The sequence below is a fragment of the Dinoponera quadriceps genome, unplaced genomic scaffold (assembly GCF_001313825.1).
Source record: "Dinoponera quadriceps isolate SergipeBrazil2010 unplaced genomic scaffold, ASM131382v1 scaffold1573, whole genome shotgun sequence".
Classification (NCBI taxonomy): Eukaryota; Metazoa; Arthropoda; class Insecta; order Hymenoptera; family Formicidae; genus Dinoponera; species Dinoponera quadriceps.
Window position 1 is genome coordinate 452,599 of NW_014556062.1, and position 20,010 is coordinate 472,608.

Consider the following 20,010-nt stretch of genomic DNA (forward strand, 5'->3'; position numbering starts at 1 on the left):
ATGAAACGTCGCGCCGTATTTGGAGGTTCTTCCCGGATTGTGCGATCGCGCCCGCTTCATCGAAACGGAATTGCTAAAACCGGCTGTGCGTGGAAAGAGAAGCGTGCTTATTTTTAGAACCCGGTTTTAATTTATCTAAATAGGCGTGCGCGCGCGTGACTAATGAGGCGAGTAACGAGAGCCACGCTCTATTCACAAGTCGGGACACCCGTAATATGCGGGTTTGTGCCTCATGCAGGCTTCGTGCCATCGTGTCGCAGTGTCGAATGTCGAGGAACCGAAATGCGGGTAGTCTATTTTGGATCACATGTGCAAGCCGATCGGGCGAAAGGTACTCGCGGACGGCGCGCGACGCGTGAAACTTTCGAATCGGGAAGAAGCGAAAGCCCGCGTAAAACGATCAACGTCGGAGGAAGTCGGCCTCGAAGATGGATCGTTGATGATGAGAGGACGCGTCTCGAACTTTACGCTTCTACTTTACCTTTTACCTTTCCATTTTTATCCGTGATCTATGATTTTTATAATTTTTTTTCGTGACGCAGGCCTGAGAGACCTATGATATTATTTTAGCATCAAGATCACTCTCAGGGTTAAGAGTTATCCCCGTAGAGAAAAAGAGGAATTAGCTATAAACTAAGTCTGGTAACTAAATTTCATTTGTATTATATAGACAGTTTTTAGCTGTGGCAGCCAATTATCTTTTTCCGTGCATTACTTACTTCTTGTGTCGAGATACGTGTCCTTAACGTGCTCACGGAACGGATTTTGCATGTGCGTCGCGTAATAAGGCTCTTCCCAGCACCGAATATGATTCAAACTAATGCCAGCCGCCTCGAAGGACTCTAGGATCGTCGTCGCGACCGTTGACATTTTGTTGAACTCATACATAGTCGAATTCATGTACATAAACGTCACCTGGACGAAAGATCGAAACGATAAAATTGGAATGGAGAGCTTTTAAGAGTAGCGATGGGATAGCGAAGCGCTTATGCTCGAGGTTTGATTTTACCATTAGCGACGTTATAAGCGCGTTTATCAAAGCATGCGACAATACAATACTCACTTTCGTCCAGTTATATGCCAATAACACAGAAACGACGGATTTCGAGATTTGCGTATCGGGCGGTCGTGTTCTCGCGAATGTTGGGAATTCCTCTTTATTCGACGTTTCGCGATGCGTGCAAAACTGGAAGAACATTGATCGTTAGTGAAATTTCTCCTAAAGGATCACGAAACGCTGGTAGGAGTAAAAATTGGGTAAAATTTCAGGAGTTGTCAATTAATAGGAGTATGAATTTTTTTTTTATTGTATACGTCTATTAAGCACATTTTTAATAAGTTATCTTGATATTAAAAAATTCAATTTTAAGATGAATATTAACATCACAATGTTTATTTAAATTCTATTCTGTACGCATAACCAAAAAATTATACTCTCATTAATTTACAACATTTTACAACTCCTCAAATTTTACTTAACTTTTACTCCTCAAGGTCCTTGCGATCCTTTAATTCTCATTCGCTTTTATCCATTTTTATCTCCCATTCATTTTTCTCCGGTCGATTCTCCTTCTCTATTCTATCGACATTCAATTCGGGTCAAATGAGAGACACAATATAGCGAGAGAACTCGAAATGCAAATAAAAATGCTACGAACACCGTATTCTCCTGGAGTCCTCGCAATCCGTTTATGAAACGTTACACAATGCGGACGCGCGAAAGAAAAGCAAGAGAAATGTTGATCGCACGGAAAAGACCGGAGTCTCTTTAGAGCTCAGACACGATGAAAGGAATAAGGAACAATGAATTGAATATAGAGAATTAGGGACGAAGAATTCAATTTCGACACATGGGCAACCGTACTTCAATCCATGATAAAAAAAAATAAGGGACTAGGGTTAGGAAATTCTGTTCCTTATAACTTGTGTGTTTACAGAGCTTAGTAGTTGACTGAAAATTAACTTCTAAGATGTCTGACGGCCATCGATATACAAATGAAAATCACTCTGAAACGATCGACAATTACAAAGAAAGTGATAAAAGAGACGTTGATGATGACAATAGAGGTTCATTAGGAAGTAGTAAAAGCGATGAATTTCATCGTACGTTTTAAACCCTTTCATCGTACGTTCTAAACTATAGCTTATTCTTATTATGTTATTCCCAATTCCCTATACTTAATTCCTTGCTCCTTATTCTTTCCCCTGTGTCTGAGCTCTTATTCTAAGCGCGATAGAATTAAAATGACGATCGTTTACGTAGGATATCATTGGGATGTTAAATGCGGCCGCCATTCGGCCCTCGTGAATGCACGTCTCCTGCGGGCCGATATAAGCACTGATGTTTTTCCTCCAGAGATCCGCCGTGAAAAAAATGCTCTTCTCCTCCTCGCCGTAAGTCTCAGCCATTAAAATGTCGATTTTGTGGCCGCGCCTGCCGAGCTCGCCGGCGTTCACCTGCGTTTCAAGCAGAAGCGTCTCTAAGGTCTCCGAGGTAAACGTCTCGCGGCGAGAACGCGGCTTCGGAAGGATGATCCTGCTCTCCGAACGCGCGCTGTTTTCGACTCATCTCTCGATTTCCCGTTCGATCCCTCCGCGAGTCGGCAAAATCAGCGGGACCTTTTCTCTTTACCCTCCGTTCGCCGGTCAGCGCGAACACGCAACGCTCCGCGTGATCGCTTCCGCACGAGCGATCGCGCGAAATTACCGCGTGCTTTAAAAGCCGGGCGCTCTTTAAACAGCGCCTTCCTAATCGCGCGAGCGTGTTTTGCGCAATTTCCGAGAGAGCGATAAACCGGACACGTTCTTCCGCGTATCAACCGCAAGCCGCTCCAATTTCGCGTAATCGATGCTCAACCGGGTAATCGTGCTTCCGCGTGATTGCAATTGTCAAATTTAATTATCCGCTTCCGCGAACGCTAATTGCGGTCGAGCGGTAATGTATTACGGCGGCCGCCGCGATTACTCGCCTCCTCCACTGCGAGAGTCATAGCCCCGGAGATGCGGGAGCCCGGCCGGTGATACTCTAAATCCCCTGGACGCCGCTTCGAGCCGGTGATGTATCCCAGAGTGAAGGTCTCCGCATCGACGTTCTTATCGAGCAAAACGTGGATCGCCGTCACAAGCAGACACGCCCTTTCCACATTTGCCAGTAGCATGCCCAGCTGCGAAGCCTTCACGCACATAGAAAGTATCGTCGATACATATTGCATAAGTCTCGATTTAGATACAGAGCGTCCCGGAATCGATCGCGGCTTTCTTCCGCCGGCCGACCGTCGTCCGCTCGCTTTCACGTCAATTCTTGTCTCGGCGAAGACACCGCGATACGTAAAACAGGCAATTTCATCATTTTTCAGACGCGATCGCGCAAAGACGCGAGAAGGAATTTCCGGAAATTATTCACGCCGTACGTGAAAAACTGGCGTGAGACCGTTTCTTTCGTCAGATGTGCACTGTGCTAATTAAATTTTGTCCCGACGCTTTTTCCTCCGACGACCGTCGTATATATGAACACTCTACAAGTTTCTCTCCGTAATTATAACGACCATTTTTTCATCGCGCACAGATGGAGGAAGGAATTTACGTAATTTATTTTTACGAAAGTGAAAAACTGGCGTAAAATTACTTCTTTTATCAGGCGTGCATTGTACTAATTAAATTTCACGCTGACGCTTTCGTCCGACGATCGATCCGTCCGGTCGCATATATTTGCACTCAAAGTTTCTCTCTATAACTATAAATCGGTCATTTTTTATCGCAAACGCGTACAGACGAGAGAAGAAATTTGCGGAAATTATTTTTATGAAAATCTGGCGTGAAATTATTTCTTCGATCGGTTGTACACTGTGCTAATTAAATTTCATTTTCTTTCTTCCAACGGCCGACCGTCGGGTCGCCCTTGAGAGTTTCCTTCTGCAACTATAACTCTATAATCGTTGGATCACAGTAATTGCGTAAAAACAAAAGACTGAATTTCCGAAAGTTATTTTCATCTGTTATTCTTTATCAAGTGCTACGTTAGATTTTATTTCGACAATTAATTAGGATAGCATTTATCGTGGAAGAATTGTAGGACTGCGTCGACGGGAGGAGAGATTTTCCGTCCTTATCTCTAATGCATATCAATGTCCGTTTCCGCAGAAGCGGAAATGTCACGCCTTGATCGCCGCGCGCTTGTTCTCACGGGAAGTACAATTTCATCGTCGCGTTCGCTCTTGACCGATAATGAATTCGTGAAACAACAGCCCTCCTCGCTCTTCGCATGCAGGACTGCATAGGTACAGCCGGCAGTGCGGCGACGGTCGTTTGTCTTTCGTTCGCCGGGTTTATCCGCGGGAGTTTGCAGGTGAGTGCTTGTAACGCGGGTAATGGATGAAACCAGTAAGCTCCGCGGGGCGGCAATAAACCCCATCAATCTCCCACGGTGTACCTAACTTCCACTTCCTCGACACTTCCCCGGTGCGTTCTCTCGCGAGATACCCCGGACTTTTTCCCCAACGGTAACGTCACTCGCCTATGAGAGTTCGATTCGGCAGAAGTGGAGAACCGCTCGCTCTTCGTGCAAGCTCAATCGTTTCTCCACAAAGTGTCTTCCATCTTCCCCCGATTAATTCGCCGTCTTGAAATCTCTCGCCGTCAGACGCGAATGACAGACGCATTAATCTCCGTGGGAATTCGACGCGTTTCCACTCCTAATAAACACGCCCGCTCTTACTGACTCTCTCGCGTCGGACGCGCGAGATCGTTTCCTCCGGGACGGCGAGGAAAAGCGTAACGGAGCTCCGCGGCACTTGGAAGTTTATCGCCGGTCACGGAGAGGCTCGTAAACGTCTCCCGAAAAAAAATACGCACCTCACGCGGTGACGAAGAGCCGTTACAGTGTGTAACGATATATATCACCGCGTTTTCGCGGCGGTGCTAACGAAACGCTACGTATTCATCTCGGATCGTCGGCGCTGGCGGTATATCAAGTCGAAATTTCGCGGACCCGCGTGAAGCTTTTAATTTTACAACAAAGGAGCTAAATAGCAAAATAGGTCTACTTCTAATAGTTCAATAAATAAGTCTGACGCGGAGTTTCCCAAATTAGCAAATTATTCGCAGAGTAGAAACACTTTTGTTGCCAGGATAGAAAATATCCAATCGAGTGGATTTGTCCTTGACACGTTATCTTGCTTCAATTAGAACGTTAATTAGAACAAAATAGTATTTTCCTACGTACATTAATTTGTTCTTACCGCAAAATAATTTGTATTCAGGTTTAGCAAAATAAGGCGAATGGCGAGTAGTAGTATTGGACTACTGTCTTAAGAAATCGTTTTGCATGTAGCGATGGACAGATTTTACTGCGCGAGATTTTACAGCATAAAATTTAGCGTGCCAGCAAATTATTTTTCTTCGCTTGTAGTCGCTCACACGTGGGCGTTAGACTTTTACTTACCTTGTAGTTTACTTTGTTTATATATTAATAATATATCACAAGAGGGTCATACATAGATTTATTAATTTATTTTCCAATTTTAATGATATAATTCCTACTTCGACCATAATGCCGTCTTAAATTCCCGTTTTCGTTGTTTCAGCGTCGGAATAGATTTTGCAGCAGATATTAAAATTAAATTTGTAGAATTAAAGGTCGAAGAAGAAATGTTAACAAACGTAGTATCGTCGAAGTGGATTTTGCTAATCCACAGACCACCCGAGTAGCCGCAAATTAACCTTGAGAGTGTCAAAGCGGCGTCAAAGCTTCGACTCGGGGCTTGCCGCGAAATCGGCTCTCGCACAGAGACGGAAGTACGACGTCTCGCGTCATGTGCGCGCGCGCGCGCTCTTCGGGCCATTATTAATAGCGGTCTATTTTAAATAATACGTCAAAACCGCGCGGGGTCGTCGGAACATGCGGTCGTTTTAGGTGGTCCACCGAACGTTGCGCAAAGTGAGCGTCAAGGACGCGCCGTTCGCCGAGACGTTGAAGGATTCGCTCATTGCATGAAAAAGGCGCCGATGGGAGTCGTCAATCCTTAATCGCGCCGGTTGATTGATAACCCCTTGGCCGAGGCGAGATTCACGACGTGGGTGGATAATGGCTCTCATACGACGCGATCTCGCGTGGGAATGCCGGGACGGGCGTACTTTCGGCTTTCGATGGAAATTGCACTTTGACCGCCGCCGATTCGCCATTCTCGGTATTACCGTGAGATGAGAGGTGAGGAGGAGCGCACCGGTCTCGGGAGGCGGCAAAGCAGCGTGCACACACAGCGATACGCGGGCAAACGTCACGCAAGGTGGAAGGTAATTCGCGGGGAGAGTGCGTGCCGCGTAATGCACGCGGGCTACACGTTTGTCCAAAGGCAGCGAACCAATTAACCCCGACGGGCCGTTCTTAAATTGCCCGGTGCGCCGCTTTCACTGTTTACGAGCGCCCGTGTCCGTTGGCAGCTGTAAATTTCCCTGTAGCGAGAAGAAAGGGCCTTCATTATCCGCGCATGGGCTAATTAACGGATTTGATCGGGGTAGTATCGGGTGGAGTCGGGAGCGACGTAGATTATGGATAACGATGTACGCTTTCCCGGCGAGAAACTCTGATTTTGTCGTTCAAAATTGAATGAATAATCAAAGGCTAAGCAAAAATATTTCGAAACGATGCAACAACTATATATTGGGAGAAAAATAAATATTTATTCGGTAGGCAATAATAACATATTTAGTTAAATTTAAATTCTCTTATTTGAGCAGAATAAACAATTGTTTTCATGAAAAGGTGCAGTTTTAAGAAATTATATAATTTTTCATTTGAAAAAAATAGTTCTTTTTCAATATAAAGTATATTAATATAAATAAATATGTTATCACTAAACATCAAATAAATAAATACTTTTTATCTTTTAGATATTCCTTCTCTTACGGTATGAAAATGTTATATCAAAAAATAATAAGCCTGCATTTGTAAAAGTTTCGTCAATGTAATCTAATTAAAACAAGAAAAAAAGGAATATTTATGTAGGTACATAGAATATCTTAGAAATTGTGTTATTCGATTCACTCACAAATTTCGCAAAAAATATACTCGATCCATTTTTTAATTTCTTAATAATTTAAGATACATACATATTTCGCATATGTTTACATTTTAAAGTTATTACTTAGTTAAATATATTTTGCAAACTTCTGAATCGTTTCCGTTGCGACGCTTCGCAGACGACAAATCTTTATCCAGCTTCTTTCTCCCGCAAAAAGCGCTGCAACGGCGCGACGGACTTTCGCGCGTTTTAAAAAGCGTGTACGCCCGCGGCCTCAATTGCCCGCACGTCTTCGGGTGACAAACTGTGGATCTGTCGTCGCTTAATCTCATAGCCTGCCGACTTTTGACAGTCAATTCTCGTCCCGTCAAAACGTAGCGCTCTGGCCGGGCTCGCACGTTCAATTGCAATGCAATCGGCGAATTAACGAGCAGCGCGACCGTTGAATTAATGCGGTTAACGGGGCGCGGCACCACTTTTTCAGGTTCAAGCCGGCACCACCTGATTTTAAGCGACGCATCCGAAAGATTTACTCAGCCGCGTTATTTACGACAATTGCGCACTTTTATCGGCTTAAGAGAACGCGCGGCGCGGATAACATTTTTATGCGAGAGATAAACGCGTCGACGTTGTGTTTCGGCCGAAAATCGCGTGACGTTACACGTAACGCTTAACAAGACAGTTGACTTAACGAGCACCGTATTTTAACGCATTTAACCTTCGTCGGGCCCATTAATCCACTTAAATCCGAATCAATTAAAATATGCTGTACGTATGTGTGAGTACATCGATCCAGCGTCACCGGAGATTTCGCAGAAACCCCAGACGGAAAAAATCAAGTGTCAACTCAAGACTTATATACTCTAACCGATAAGATCGTTATTTTTTATACAAACAAGAATATATAATTTTTTTTTACAAGAATTTAGTAATTTTGAGTCCCAACGATATTATAAATATTGCGATAGTCCACTAAAGAGCACAACATGGTTATTTTGAAAATAATAAATCTTCTTGAAACATTTACAAAAATTATATTAAAAAGATGAATCTGTTATTTTGAGTAATTCTATATTTGAATCAAATATACGTTAGTCTTCTTCCAGCAATACAAGTTTTCGCTTCATAATATAAATCAGGTCTTATACTTAAGATCGTTATAGGGTAAGTTCATTCTCAGATGCTTCGTAGCTAATAAACAACCCCCGTACAGTATCTGAAGATGAACTTAAGATGATCTTAAATATAAAAGCTGGCTGTTATTAGAATCGGAGAGAATATCTGGAAGCCGGAGTTGTTGGACCAGGACTCGAACCTTCCGCTTGCCGGGCGTCTGCTTTTACTACTGAGCTACCTGGACTCCAACGCCGATATATTCTCTTATGCGACATTGTTGCTTGAATTTTAAAATAAGATAAAGAAATTGTATGAAAAAGTCAATTTAATAATAATACAAACTGCTTTCTCTAAGAGTAAAAGTATATCCAAATATTCTTTACCCTCGATTCAAGAAAATTACTCTTGAATAACGAGAATATTTTATATATTATATTTTTTTTAGTAGAACTATATAAACAATTTCTTCGGCGTAAGCAAGTTTGATCGGTTCAACGTTATATAAACTCATCGCAACATATACAAGTTGGGCATACGGATTGTCTCAAAGTAAGAATGTTCTTGTGGGCAAAACGCAAGACGCCTCGCTCTTCGCTTCCTTTCTCACATTTTCATTAGGTGTTAGCCTCACCGACGCCTAACGCTGCAAAAGAATTGTCCGGGTCTGAAATATTAGCGGCGGACGCGCACACCTGCTCGGCGGGGAACGTCGAAATCGATTCACGAGTCTAGGCGCGTCGCTCTCCCGCATGTACGACCGCCCGGTAACATTTATCTAACGAAGTTGGAATATATTTCGGTTGAACGCGAGCCGCGAACGTAGCAGAATGACGAATCGCGAGCGTTCACAATAGAGAGCGAGCGCGTGTTTACGCATCGAAAAGTCACGAGCACGCTCGAGGGTTAAGCCGACAGAACAGAGAAACTTGCCCGGAGGGTGACTGCGCGCGCGGCGAGAGAATTTTTATTCCGATTTACATTTTGTTGCGAAACCGGAGGAGCGCGCGGATCTCGCGCAACGAGTTGTTAGCGATCGCGTACGGGCTTCCCCCGGGCCGACGTTTTGACAGCGAGCTCGTCGGCGCGCAAAACTCGTGACGCTAATTACGGTTGACTAATCCAGCCCGCGTTTTTTGCTCGGAGTGACGGCTGTGCATTACGTCGTGCGGCAGAGGGGAAGAGCGAGAGAGAAAGAGAAAGAGAGGGGAGAAAGGAGACGGCCTGTGGGTGCAATTGATCGCGTTTTACGCGGATCGGTTGTTTCGGACTTGCCGTTCCGTGATTTACGACCGCGGCTTTTCCCCGTGGCAGCTGGGAAATTTACAGACTTTTCTTCCTCTGGCGCAACTGCCCGACAAACTACGAACATCGGGGAAATGGCTCGTTAAGACGGCCGGCGGATTCTCGTGATGTTTGAGAGATTAATGAAAGTATGCGTGCACGCGCGATGTCCCGTCTAATAAAATAGCACGGCGGAATATTGTGTGAACGTGTGTTCGTCTTCGCAGATCGTCGACATACTTTAATGATATATTATCCATATTTCGATGTGATGAAAAATTATGAAAACATTGCAAACTGATCTACATCGCATTGAAAAGTGACACCAAAAGTTTGACAGTTTGACACTTCAGAGCCTGGGTCGAAGGGGTTATTCAACAATTATGTCACGCTAAATTCGAGTATTTTTTACTCCTTCGTCACAATTTCGTCACAAAGTATTTGCCCTCTTCTAATATTACGTGATACGTGGAATTACCCTTTCTCCCCTTCTGCCGACACATAGAATAAGGAAATAGTTTACAACCATATTGCAGGTAATAATTATTAGACTGCAGGTTATTATCTTTGTCTAAAATACAAATAATTTTTATTCATATAATATCGAATTAATTGCTTTATTTTATAATATTGATTAGTAAAAGTTGGTTTTAAAAGAATAAATATTAAAAATTTAACATTTTGATTATTAACATAAAATCGTGTCAAAACTTATGAATTCTCGCCAAATGTGTCACGAATGCAAACCAAATGGATAACAACGTACATCCATATTTACAGGTTATGCCACTTAATGTGACGTTCTACGGCCTTTACTTACCTTCCTGCCATCACAGACCGTTACGCAAGCTAATAGATTTCTCCAACCCCCTCGTGGTGTGACGTAATTGTTAGATGGTCTCAAAAGTTATTCCACTTTAAAGGAGGTCATAAAGTGAAACGAGTTTGATAAGAATTCAATAAAACTTGCGCTATGTATATTATACATTGAAATATTACCTAACTCATTACTCGTGCAATTAGAAAAAAAATTGGCCATTCGACAACTGAGGTATTTTGTAACTAAAGTTGACTTTACACGTGTTATTTAATATTAGCGTGCTATTTTCAATTTCTATTTTTAATATCTTCTAAACTAAAAATAAAATTCCGACGAAAAACTATTAATGATATTAAAGACTAATATGCAGACATTATACATAAATTTCAGAATTATTGACTGTTTCTCTTTGAAGATACAGCGATTCAAAGTCCATAACTTATAATAATACTCGAAATACATACATATACATATGAACATATTTCAACACTTCTACGCATCTTTCTAAGTTGAGAGAGAAACGAATAGTCGCTCTTGTGGAAACCGTGTTACATATCGCGTAGAGGCAATCGCGATACGAAAAATTCGTGCGATTAAATTTTTATTTATGAATAAAAAATTAGGAGAATCGGGTACAGAGTAAAGATCGAGGTTACTCCGCGACATAACTAATTCGTTATTAATATTACCGTTTCATCATTCGAAAGTAATTACGTTACTCTCCGCTGAGTGCGATCAATAAGCGGCTTTATTACGCGATCGAGAACTTGTATTTATCAAGCGGAGCGTAAGCCGCTCTTAAGTGAATCTTTAGAACTTACAATGAACATTGGGACAACCGCGTCGAATGGCCAGCCATGCATCTTTTCCGTAACGACAATTAAGCGCGATCATCTACCTCTATATATCACCCTCTCTTGCTCTCTCCCTCGCTCTTTCCCCTTTTTTTTTACATCATCTGGCGAAAGAAATCGTGAAAGGCATATCGGGATCGAGGCCGTAAACGAGATAATATTAAGCGACTGCAAAAGCGTATTTATTGCGCCGCCGAACAATTGTCGGTCCCATTCGTCTCGCGCCGATTCGGCAAAGCGGCGGCGTCGACCGAGCGGAGTTAATCTTCGCGGATCCGCGCTGATCCGCACGCTATGCTCACAATTTAAGGTCGCGCTATACGCGGTTAATGAACCGCTCATTAGGGCGCAAACGAGCGGTCAAGCGGCCGAAAGTGTCTGGTTGTGTCCGGAGGATGGAAGACAAAGCGCGGAGATTACGATCTCTCATCGAGAACATAGCGGGATATCTCGTACGATGGAAAGCGATTTTTTTTCGCCAATAGTGAGGCATGAAAGTTAGGTGTGCACGTGAACGCGTGTGTGTGCGTGAGTTGGAGAGGGGGGAGAGGGGGAGAATGTTGCGTTTTTTGTGCGCTCGCCGACAGAGCTCTCAAAGAACGATGACGACACGATCGGACATTTATCGACGTAGAAAACATGATACTCATAATTTCACTTGGATTAAGGTAGTTAGTCGGATAACCGGATTTCCATTTTTAGCGATATTAATGGACCCCTTAATATATTTATTATTTAAAGGGGGTATTCAACAATTATGTCATGCTAAATTTGAATACTTTTTTGCCTTTCCCTTTGCCTTCGTTACAAAGTATTTGCCTTCTTCTAATATTATGTGATATTTGGTATTATTCCTCCTGCCGACACATAGAATAAACTTCGTGGTGTGACGTAATTGTTGAATGACATCTTACTGAAAAAGGACTTTCCTATAACTTTATTTAATTATTTAAGCAATAAATGTTAATTTTGAGCGAAATTAAGACGAATACATACACAATATTACAAACACGGAGATATTTGCCTTTTATTTTTTTTTATTAATGCTTTATTTATACGTCAGTTGAACTAATAGAGATGCATATATAATAAAAAATGGTATATAAATATTTAAACATATATATATATATATATATATATATACTTCTACGAGTGCAAAATTTTAAACGTGTGTTAAAATAATTTCTAATAGGGCGTCAAGAACGACCGATTCGCCGGATAGGTGCATGCGCAACAAGCGCGATATTCAAATCACTTCTATTTGGCCTGATTCACTTTCTCATTATCGTTACGTCGTGGAATTGTAAATAAACCTCCTTCCTAGGCGAAACACTTGTCGAAAGTACGCGCCGGGAATGAAATGCGATTCGGACAAGTACCCTTTCCGCGTCGAAGAAATTTGGATTTGCCGGAACACAAGTCCCCTCAGGGGAGAATACGGTCTTGTGCATATTTCAATCTTCCGCCCGAGCATTTCGCGCGAAGTATCACGTCGTCGTTTATTGAAAACTATACGATAGCCCTCCGTCGACGCTTTGTTAAGAATATCTCGGTCGCGAATGAATATCCCTCTTTATCGCCGCGGCCTTCCCCGCTCCGCTTTTTACTTCGCATTTTGCCGTTAATTGGCGAAAACCGCCAGAAAAGACGTCTCGGAGATTTGCAATCGGGCCACCGGCGGTATATAAAGGTCGCCGGAGAAAGTAATGCGGCGCGTTTTTATTACTATTTCCCTCGAGGTACGAACGCCTCGGGTATTCTTCGGGCGCTTTGCAATTCGCCATGGGCAGTCTCGGCACACAGCACGGTACAGCACGACGACACGGCCACGTACTCACTCACGCACCCGCTCTATTACATATGTGGAACGCGTTGCTGCACACACAGTGTTGACTATGCTATATTTAGAGCTTTTTCAAAAGGAAACGCGCCACGGGCATCGAGAATGTGACAAGAGGAAAAACGGGGGCGCCGGATGGCGAGAAGCGTCTCGCAATAATGCAACCGCGCGCGCGATTATTAACGAATACGAATAATTACCTACCGGGACGAATGATAATGCCGCTTCGGCAAAACGATTACAGCTGCGGCTGCAGCGGTGACGCAAAACGCATACTTTAAAAGATCCCCGTAGAAAGAGAAGAGATTTGAAGGGGGAGGGGGGGGGGGAGAAAAACGAGAGAAAAANAGAAAAACGCGAGCAATCGTAATTCAGTATCCATTCAGAGAAGGAGGATTTGCGCATTGCGGGGGAAATCGCGGAGGAATGTAAATTATGCGCCGCGTTATATATAGACATTGCGAATCATGATGCCGATTTGCATTTAAAGTGCACATACATCGGCATGCGATGCGCGCGCTTGCGCGACGAAAATTTATGGGGCCTCGGGAAAATACCGGATAGAGGAGGGGGGGGGGGGNAATGAGAGAAAAAGAGGAAAAATCAGACGAGAAGAAAATAGCGCGTGCGCGTGACCCTGTTCGCGGCGTGAGCTAGGCTCTATCGCGTTGTGCATCGAATGGAATCTGATAAATCTCATCGAGCGGACTGCAGACCTGACGCTCCCGTTCTCCGTCGTCGTCCTTCCGTTCGCGTCGCGTTTTATGGGAGAGAACGCAAAAGTATCGCGGCATACCGGAGAAATTGTATTTCGCGAAACGCCGCGCGCGTCGTCGCGCGTTTCTCCGATCGGCGGAAAGTGCGTCACCGCGAGGAAATTTTTACCCGTCTATCGATCAGGCTTATCTCCACGGAGAAAAAGATCCCTTTGAATTCGATCAAATTTCTTTAATTGACAGCGAATTTGTCTTCTGGGATGGAGCAAAAAGTGGACGTTTGATTCAACAAACAGGATTGTTCGGTTTTTTCAAACAATAAATATCTTTACGTCGAATAACACGTTTTTATCCGAACCTTATGTTGCAATAACACTTCCACATTTCAGACAAAATGATACTTGATATTAAATTAAGCTATTCATATTAAATAAACCAAGTCGAACAAACGCTAAACGCGATCCCGGTTTGCGGGAAATTGCGTTTTCTCGCGAAATAAAAATCGCTAACGAGATACTACGAATCAGCTATCGGGAGCTGATGACGGAGTCGCTTTCGCGACATTTCCAGCGAATCATAACGACAAAAACGTGCCGGTCCGACGAAAGAGCGGATAATCGGTTTCTAGGACATTCACGCGCGGTTATCATGCGGAGTTAATTGCTGTAGGAAACGAGCGATCGAGAAATCCCGATGGCAGCGAACGTGACTCACCGCGGCTCATGACTATTGGCTTTCGAGAAAGGTGATCTCGAATCTGTGTCACGTGGAGTGTTACATAGAGAATTTTAGGCACGCCTCGACGCGCGTTGCGTCAACAACGCGCCGCCACGGTCCCCAGGCTATCCTGATGGTATCCTCCAATTTCTACTTCGCCGGTCGATTCTTTAATTAGTCTCGCGACGATTCACGTGGTCGTGCGTGTACATTAATACAGGCGCTGTAACACGAACAAAGCTCTCCAGCGTTGAATCGCACCAAGTAGAGAGTAGAGAGAGAGAGAGAGAGGATAACTTACGTTGATCTCGCAATCACGTTGCGAACACGTAACCGAATCGTTTGCGGTCGGAAGTGCACGTGCAAGCGCGCGAGTGACTTGTTGCGGTAGGAAGTATGTGTGTATCTTATCTATTTACGTCGCAACGGTTACCGCATATGCAAGGTAGCGCACGCGGGGCTTGATATACATAACCGGTAATGCGACAGTTATTGTCTGTAAATGGTAATGCCATTGTAACCAAGCGTGAAATAGAGGCTGCGTGTATATCGGCAGTTTATTAGCGTTCATCCGCGATATCGAGCGTGAGTAAAGCGATACCTGCGTGTCGAGACGCGCCGGCCGGGATACACGTTTAAACTCGGAATCGACACACGTGCACCTAACGCGCGATTATTCCGCGATACGTCATATAATATCATTCCCTTTGGTTAACTTTATAATTATCGTGATTATTCACCCGGATAGAGCATTAATACCAGCTCGTGTTGCTTTCTCGCCTTTTAGGTCCAAATTAGTCGTAACGAATTAGTCGTGACGCTCATTATAGGCAGAAATAAGATTTCCTTTGATTTAATATGCGTGTTTGTTTGGATTTGTTTAATATAAAACAACATTTTTTAAAATATTAAATATTATTGTTTTGTTTGAATGAAATTTTGTTTGAATGAAAATGTCGCTTCATTGGAAAAAAGAATATTTTATTTTCAGTAAAAAAAGAAAATTTATTTCGTTATATATTAAATATTATTTTACTGAAACAAAAAGAAGTTCTTTAATAGTTTTCTAATATAATATTACTCCTTTCAAATAATGTGTTACTTGTGAAAGCCATTGTAATATTTGGATGAAAATACAAAAGAAATATGTTATTTGACACAAAGATATTTATTGTTTGAAAAATCAAACAATTCTGTTTGTTGAATCGTTTGTTTGCACTATTCTAAAAGACAAATTTACTTCAATTAAGGAAATTTTATTAAGAAATCTTTTCTCTATGTACGATTTATTAATGTTATGAAAGCCTTCGTATCCAATAAAGATGCTATTATTATTATTATTATGAAATCTCTCGCAGAGAGTGAGGAGGAAAACTTGAAAATGGGAATTGCACCCGTCACGGCGCGTTCCATCGCGCCGTTCTGGCGGAGTTTTATTGCAGGAAGCAAAATCATCGGGGTGAAATCCGGCGACGCGATGCGACATGCGAAATTAATCAAAGACGCGAAAACTACGGTAATTGGATGTGATAATAATGATTTCCGTTATTCGATGTACTGACAAAAGGATTTGGTAATAAGTACTTAAATTCAGTTAATATATACCGACCAAATGTTCGATTACTGAAACCGAATAATTCAGTTCCGTACATTAAATTTGCGGTATTCGGAGTTACAGTACTGCGTACACGATATACAAAGCTAGATTATTTGGTGGCAATAATCAAACATGTGGTCGGTATATATTAACCAAACTTTGGCACTTGTTACCAGACCCTTCTTTCAGTGTATGCGCGCGCTAATTAAGAATATCGACAAAGTTTCAGCGCTAAGACCCTCGACGCTCGAGCCGGAGCTCGAAATTAAATTCGACACCGAGAGGAACGACCGCATTGTGTCGAACGCGGAATTTGCATTACGACGATTAACATACGGAAGGTGTTTAACGGTCGTACCCGATTCTCGCGTACTTGTACAGTAATTCGTCGGACGAGCCGTGAATACTTCGTCACGTTGCAACCTTCTCAATAATTGGATCATATTACGCGTCGCTCTCTCGCCCGCCCGCTCCTCTAGCTTCCTTTTAAACGAGTTAAACGCTCGCGCGGTTTTCACCCAATCTGGATTCCTCGCCGGCGGCGGGCCTCCGTAATCTTCCGTCGACGTGCTCTTCATGAGAATTCATCGCATCCCTCGCGGTTGCCGACACGAATATATTAACCCGTCGATATAGATTCGGCACGTTCGCAGATGAACCCCGAATTTGAATATAATACTCTCAGGGTCGGGAAAGGGGATAAACCACGAGGTGTAGTTCGTCTATTTACTCTGCCTCACCTATCTGCCACGGAGATCGCGAGACTGTCGGAAACGGCTCGGTGGTTCAGTGGTCGCGATCTATTTAAGACTCTCGTTTCCTCGCCACATCCATCTTGATTAATGACGTCAGCACATGGAAAACGTATGTCCAAAATTCTTGCGGAATATGTTGAATTAAAAGGTACTTTTTTAAATTGAATTAAAAGCCCATAAAATGATACTTCTGGTCGACCGAGCATATTTGTAAAATATTCCTTGCTTTCTGTTCTGACAATCAATAAATAACCATAAAATTAACGTGACAAAATCAGAATGAGAAAAGATAGGCTGAAAAGAAAAGTTACATATTATGTTAATTTTATTTATTAATTGTCGGAGCAAAATGAAAGTTTCCGGAATATTTTACAAATGTGCTCTCAGTCGGTCATTCTGGACATGAGTTTCCTTGCTTCTGACTTGTCATCAAACAAGACGATAACCAATTTTCGTTCAAATCTCAGATGGGGTGGTAGTTCAAATAGAGCGAAGGTTATTGTCGAGACGCGTATTTTTCTTCGAAATTTTTAGTAAAATTCCAACTTTATGTATTTCAATGTTTTGACACGTGTACAAAATTCCCACAAATTCTCGATCTTTCTTTTTCTCTCTTCTTCTCATCCCGTTTCGCGAGTGTCGTGAGTTTACTATCACGATCTGCGCGCGAGAGCCCCATCGTGGATTTATTGGCTCGGGTTTTCGTTGGCACGTGGTAACACTTCTGTCAAGAGTCATTCACAACTCCCGAGGATCCCGAGTATCTTGCACCGTTTATTCTGGTGGCTCGGCTCGATGTCGCCTGCAATCTTCGATTACTTCTTTTTTTTTCATCTATTTCTTTCCTCTCTTTCTTCCTCCATTTTCCTTCTCCTTCTTTATTTTTTTTTCTTTTGACTGACATCGTTCGCGCTGGACCGAATGTGCCCGTCGCGCAAGTAGCACGGCACATTCGTCTATTTCACGTTCTCACGCGTCGCCGAGCCGCGACTATGACATTTCGCGAGAGCTCTTTAGTTTTTGCGCCTTCGGACTATTTTAACGTTCTAGGCGGCTCTGTAAAATGTATCCCTGGCATTCCAGCGGAGGTGGACTACTAATGCGAATGGGCGTGTGTCTCTGCTTCGCTTAGAACCGGATAGTTCGATAGGATCTTTTTGTCCACGGATAAACGGCTTAACGGGAAATTAGAGGTTGTATAAGGCTATTCAATTTTACACAGATAACATCACTTAACATGATTATAAGTATAAAAATTCACAACGGATGAAGTTGTACACAGAAACAAAATAATTAATTCCCACAATTAAAAACTAAGTCTAGTAACTAAATTTTAGTTGCATTATACAGAATGATTCTTAAGTGAGTAAAACAAAATTTTAAGAGATATTCCTTGGCTTATTTTACGAAAAAAAGGACATATGTCCTAAAGTGTTTTCTTTTTATGATACATGAATATCCCCTTAAAATGTACTTATTTAGGAATCACCCTGTATAGACAGCTAGCTTTCAGCTGTAGAAGCTAATTCTTTTCCGTGTACGCGGTCAAAAAAGAAATTTGTTCGAAGCTCCGAGACCGAGTTTCTTCAATTTCCGATGAAAAATGTTATTTCAGTTTTTAATAGAAATATGTTAGTAGACAACGGTAATTATGCATTCATACGATGACTTGTACGTCACTCACCTCACTTTCCGTCGTATCCGTTCGCAATCAGACTCTTGGGCAGCAAGGAGCGCGGGGAAATTCCCGTAGAATCGTCGGCGATGAGTTCTCACTTCGTTTTTACTCACACCTCATCTCCGGAGGACGCTCTCCGGCTCATTTGCTTTCGTATTCTTAAAGACTGCGCGCGCGCGCGAGCAGGTGGTCGAAGCGGCCGCTGAGAGATTCCGCACACGGGAGGCGAGAAAATTCTGTCAGGCTATTTTCGACTAATGTGGTTTCGCGATTTTACGATCGCCGAATCCTCTCTCTCTCTCGTGCGTGTGTCTTCGTCTAATCGCTCCTCTTCCAAATTCAATACGCGCGACCGAAGAGGAAGGAAAGGAACGGGAGAAAGCGGGAAAAATGGCCCGACGCGAAAATTCCTCGAAAGGCGAGCCGCACGCGTCGTACGCAGGCGGCCAGTTCCGGAAAAACGCCGGCGAAGCCGGGGGCGATGTGCGGGAAAAGAAAAAAAAAAATTGGCGAGCTCGATCGTGCGTCGCGCAGCAACGAACGCGAGAACAACGGTCGTCGACAGTGATCGGAGGCGCGCGCGGCCAGACTGAATCCGTTCTGTCGGTCCTCTTTCCCTCGCGCCTCGTACGTCGCCGGTCGTCGTCGCCGTCGTCGTCGCCGTCGTCGTGACCGTGGTCGTCGTCCCATTCACACTCCCGCGGCTCCTCCGACGCTCCGAAATCGCTCCCAAGGCGCATGAGCGCGATCCATGGACAGGCGGTCTAGGAAGGGAGCCCCGCGGGAACATTGTTCCGTTTTAACCCGTAAGGTATGGCGCTCTTTTTGCGGCAAAAGAGCCCGCCGCGCGCTCTCGTGAACGGAATGAAATAGCGAACAGGATGGGTCCTGGCGAGTAACTTTCTTCTGCGCCGCGCCGCCGCGACGTGAGAGTATTTCGCGCCGGCACGTCGGGCCGTAATTCCTTTCTTCTCTCTTTTTTTATTCTTCTTCTTCTTCTTCTTCTTTCTTTCTTTCTTTCCAGACGGGGGAAATCCGAGGTGAAAATTGAAAATTACACAAACGCGCGGTACCCGAAGGGAATGCGCGACGCGCGGATTTGCATCTCGCGAGCCTCGGACGGCGGACGTTCACCTCCGGAGAAAAGGGGTGATCTCGGAAGAGAGGGGTCGCGTGTACGCGTACAGCTTCGCCGACGGATCTGTTTCTGCGGGAAGACAGCTGTGGCTGATAGCCCGCCGCTTAATAACAAAACCGAACCGCGGCGATGTAAGAAGAAACTCCGTCACGACCGAGAGAGTATACGGTGGGCAACGAGATCAGAGAACGGGGAAATCGTCGTTGCCTCCCCCCCCCCCCNCCCCACGCGTAAGAAGCCAATCCTGCGAAAGCCACCCTTTGCGGAGTTACGGACGGTAACAGCGCCGCGCGCTCTCGAGCGAACGGCACCCCCTTCATATTTCGCGGCGGAGAGCCGGCGATAGAAAACCACGAACGCATACAAAACGCCGGTCGATCCGCGCATAGACGTAATAAGCGAACCTGGGGAGATCCGCTTGGACAAAGACCACCGTCAGCAGAGCTGCCGTCGGGAGAAACTCGTCGCGCGCGATGACC

At 43.9% G+C, this 20,010-nt stretch overlaps 1 protein-coding gene across 2 annotated transcripts in view; it reads right to left on the reverse strand.

The window, feature by feature from the left end:
• The window catches only part of LOC106746588 (guanylate cyclase 32E), a 29,106-nt gene extending 10,158 nt beyond the window's left edge, over positions 1 to 18,948 (reverse strand). Inside the window, exons 1-5 of one of the 2 annotated variants that reach the window (XM_014623330.1) lie at positions 18,400 to 18,948; positions 2,970 to 3,173; positions 2,260 to 2,457; positions 1,064 to 1,186; positions 720 to 915 (exon numbers count right to left, since the gene is read on the reverse strand). In XM_014623330.1, coding sequence (XP_014478816.1) covers positions 720 to 915; positions 1,064 to 1,186; positions 2,260 to 2,457; positions 2,970 to 3,158 — 706 coding nt within the window. In that variant the 5' untranslated portion in view covers positions 3,159 to 3,173; positions 18,400 to 18,948. Of the gene's footprint in view, positions 1 to 719; positions 916 to 1,063; positions 1,187 to 2,259; positions 2,458 to 2,969; positions 3,174 to 18,399 lie in introns of those variants that run through there. The other variant, XM_014623331.1, reaches the window with a different exon arrangement.
• Positions 18,949 to 20,010: the final 1,062 nt, after the last annotated feature.